This window comes from Charadrius vociferus, unplaced genomic scaffold, assembly GCF_000708025.1.
Source record: "Charadrius vociferus isolate BGI_N301 unplaced genomic scaffold, ASM70802v2 scaffold1164, whole genome shotgun sequence".
In the NCBI taxonomy this organism is placed as follows: domain Eukaryota; kingdom Metazoa; phylum Chordata; class Aves; order Charadriiformes; family Charadriidae; genus Charadrius; species Charadrius vociferus.
The window spans coordinates 147,645-151,294 of record NW_009648158.1 but is presented as its reverse complement, the minus strand read 5'-3'; the positions used below and the strand labels follow the sequence as shown (position 1 = coordinate 151,294).

Here is a 3,650-nt window from a genome sequence, read left to right as displayed (position 1 = left end):
GGGGGGGGGCAGGGGGAGGGAGCAGGCTGTGGTCGCACTGGAAATGAGATCCGCTTGAATGAAAGGGGGGCCAAAATGAACTTCCATACATCATGGCTTTTCAACATCGCTAAGCGCTCCTGACAAGCCCCTCCAGAGAGCCGGGTCCGAAACTGCCTCCAAAGTCCTGTCCAAATGATGATCGGCATTTTTATTATTTTCTCTCTCGCCCCCACCCCCCCTCCTCTCTTAATTAATAATGATAAAACGGGGATGATTTCTCCCCTCTCGCGAAGAGGACGTGGGCGAGCCGCTTCCCGACCCTGCAGGATTTTATTCTTTATTTGAGGCGGGATGAACGGAGGGAGAGAAGCAGACGGGAAGGAAAATAATAATAATAATAACAATAATTAAAAAAAAAAAAAGACATTACTTAGGTGGAAAGATTTCCCCCCGTCGTCGTCTTTTTTTTTTTTTTTTTGTCCATAAATATTTCTCTCTGCTAAAATGTTTTCTAACCTGACCATTTCATTGCGCTCGTTAAGGTTTTTCCAAACAGACCTTGCACAAAACTGGGATTGTAAAAGGGCTTTTTAGCTTCCCCTGCTCCAGGGATGTCTCCGCTGATAGACCGCGGTGCGCCTGTCCCCCTCCGGTGACAAAAATAGACCCCGCTTTAAAAGCGAGGACACAAATCAGGGGAAGGAAAAGCAACCTCCAAATGCTTCAGCAAGAAATATTAAAGAGCAATATTTTATGAGATCAGCAGAAGTAATCGCTTCCAGATTTTTTTATTTCGGAGGAACTGGGACGAGGGCGACAAACGTATCTCGCTCGCCTGATCTGGTTTTGATTAGAAAGATTAAAACGCTGCTCCACTCATTTCATTAAAGAAAGGGACCTATAACAAGTTTTTATGATTAAACATCCCTCGCTGCTCATTTTTTATACAATCTCCTGCCTCTTGTTTCTCATTCAGCAGCCTGGAAAGCGCCCAGAGAAGGAGCCATTGATAAATCCCGGCTCCCTGCGCGGTGGGCAGCGCATTTTCTCGCCTCTGCACAAACCACTGCAGCACCAGCACCAGCCCCAGTTCGCCCTGCCAGGACTGGGAGGGGTGGGGGTGGGGGATTTGACCTTTCCGCAGCCAACAACCCCTTTTTTCCCCCCCGTCTTTTTTCTTTTTTTTTTTTTTTTTTTAATTTTTTCTTAAATCTTCCCCGGGTAGGGCCAAGGGAGGGGGCGGTCTGCCTTTATTTTTTTCCCTTTTAGCCCGAAAATTTGCAGGCTGCTGCATCGCCACTACACGTTGATTTCTTTATTCCCCTGCTCTTTCTTTCTCCTCCCAGCCCTTCTCCACTCCAGATATTTTTAAAAATTATTTTAATTTATTTCTTTTCTCTCTTTTTTTTTTTTTCTTTTTCCCCTTCTCCTGAGCCGTCTTGCGAGAAGCAGCACTTCCAGCAACCCTCCAAGTTTTGGCAACCCATCGATAAGGCATGAGTGGATGGCAGGGAGCGGATGCCTTTGCCAGCTCCTCTATTCCCAGCATCCATATTTAGTCTTTTTACATATCCTTCGATTGCCTGGGGTCATAAATTAGTACAATTAATTATCCCAATCTAAAAATTGATGGCACATATAACCCTTACCTCAGCGCCTTTTTATTATGGTACTTTGAAATAGAAAAGTGCTGGGGAAGGAAGCAGAAATCTCTGCTCTCCTCCGGCTGCGGGGGATGCTCGAGTCCGCCCCACCGAGGCACCGGCACCGGCACCGGCACCGGCACCGCCTGGCAAAGCCCCGGGGCTGCTCCTCTGCAAAGGGCTTTAAATAAAAAGACACCTACATACTGATTTTTTTCTTTTTTTTTTCTTTTTTTTTTTGTTTTTTCTTTTCCCGTGACGTTAGGTATATTTACATAGAGCTGCTCTACAATAGCGAACATAACAATATTACAGAACGGTTCTGAGACGAGAATAAAATACACAAATAAGTACAGCAGAAACGTTCAACACCATGACAGAACATCATTGAGCCATATTCCCTTCAGTCCTTTTTTTTTTTTTTTCTCTTTTTCCTCTCTTTTGTACAAAATACTCACTCACGAGCTCGCGGAATTAAAAAATAAAAATACTGGATAAGTTTAATTTATGAAATAAAATACTAAAAAAAAAAAATATTCAAGTACTTCTTGTGTTTGTTTTCTGAGGAGGACAAAACAAGGAAGAAGAAAGGAAGAGAAAACAAACCCCCCAAACATCTTTCTTTTATTTAGTTGCATTTTAGAAAAGACTCGTGTCCCAAAACGCTTGCTGTGTTTGCCTATAATGCTAAACATTCATCCGCACATTCAAAGTCAGAAACATTTCAACCCCCCAAAACCTACTCTTTTTTTTTTCTTTTTTTTTTTTCCTTTTTTTTTTTTTCTTTCCACCCTCGTTTCTCATTCACTGGACTTTGCCAACTTTATTGCTGTTCTTTATCGTTTTTTTCTTTATTCATTTTCTTCATTTTCATTCGCCTGTTCTGAAACCAGATTTTGACTTGGCGTTCAGTGAGATTAAGGACTCTGGCTACTTCGTACCTCCGGTCCCGTGTAAGGTACATATTGAATAAAAACTCTTTTTCCAGTTCCAGGGTCTGATACTTTGTGTAAGGACATCTTTTCTTCCTCGTGGAGCGCGCATGAATCCAATTTGCGACGGGATTGTCTGAGAAAGAAGATTTTTATATTTTTGGTGGGGGAAAAAAAAATCAATGTATACAGCTGGCCTTTCTTCCCTCCCCCCCTCCACGCCCTGGTGTATCTATAGAAAGAAACCTGTTTAATTAGCAGATCTTACCTAAATATTTTAAGTGACCTTCAGAAGAGTTTAATCTGTTTATTTTGGAGGGGTCATTTCCTTCTCTTTTGCTGCTGTTCTCACATAAAAGTTTCAGTAAATAAAACTGTAGCAATGGGTTTAAAATAATAATTATCCACATGACTGCTACTAGCAGTAATCTAAGAACATAGTCATAAAAAGTCAAAATTCCCACCATTTCATAGGCCCATAAACTCTTTTTACAACCTCAGCTTTCCAATACTTTCCCTAGAAGCTTTCCCAGACCTGGAAAGCCCCGTTTGTGGTTGGTTTTTTGTTTTGTTTTGTTTTGTTTTTTAATATCTTAAGGATGACACGCGAGCTGTCCCACTGCCTCCCAGAAATTGGGATGTGGGGGGAGGTTTTTTTGCCCCCCACCCCTCCTCCTCCCCTCCTAACGTGGACCTTCCACTCTGCTGCCACAGCCCCGCTGGCTCAGGGGGAGCAAACCCATCTCTCCCCTCTTTCCCCCTTCTTCCCGTTTTAGGCAGCTGCCTGCCAGCACTAAAAGGCAGACTTTCGCCCCCTGATTCCTCGACTTATTTTTATCACGAGGGGTGCCTGGCACCAGCCCGCCTGTCATAAATAGAGGTGTGAGCGCCTTTCCAGATAGAGAGGGAGATACCGAGGCACCAAGGTGCTCCCAGCTGCTGACACCCAGCTTTATCGCTCGGAAATCACCCACATCTTAGGCCGGGGAGGGGGGTGAGGGGTGAAATGGGGTGGAGTAGTGGGGGGGTGAGTGTCCCACCAAACCCCGGCCACAGCCGAGAGGTTGCGTGGGGGGTGCGGGCCCCCCCGCCA

At 44.4% G+C, this 3,650-nt stretch overlaps 1 protein-coding gene across 1 annotated transcript in view; it reads right to left on the bottom strand.

Moving 5' to 3' along the window:
• Positions 1–2,401: 2,401 nt before the first annotated feature.
• The window catches only part of HOXC9 (homeobox C9), a 2,922-nt gene continuing 1,673 nt past the window's right edge, over positions 2,402–3,650 (bottom strand). The window contains exon 2 of the mRNA XM_009884066.1: positions 2,402–2,693. Within this exon, the coding sequence (XP_009882368.1) occupies positions 2,449–2,693 (245 nt within the window). The 3' untranslated portion in view covers positions 2,402–2,448. The remainder of the gene's footprint in view (positions 2,694–3,650) is intronic.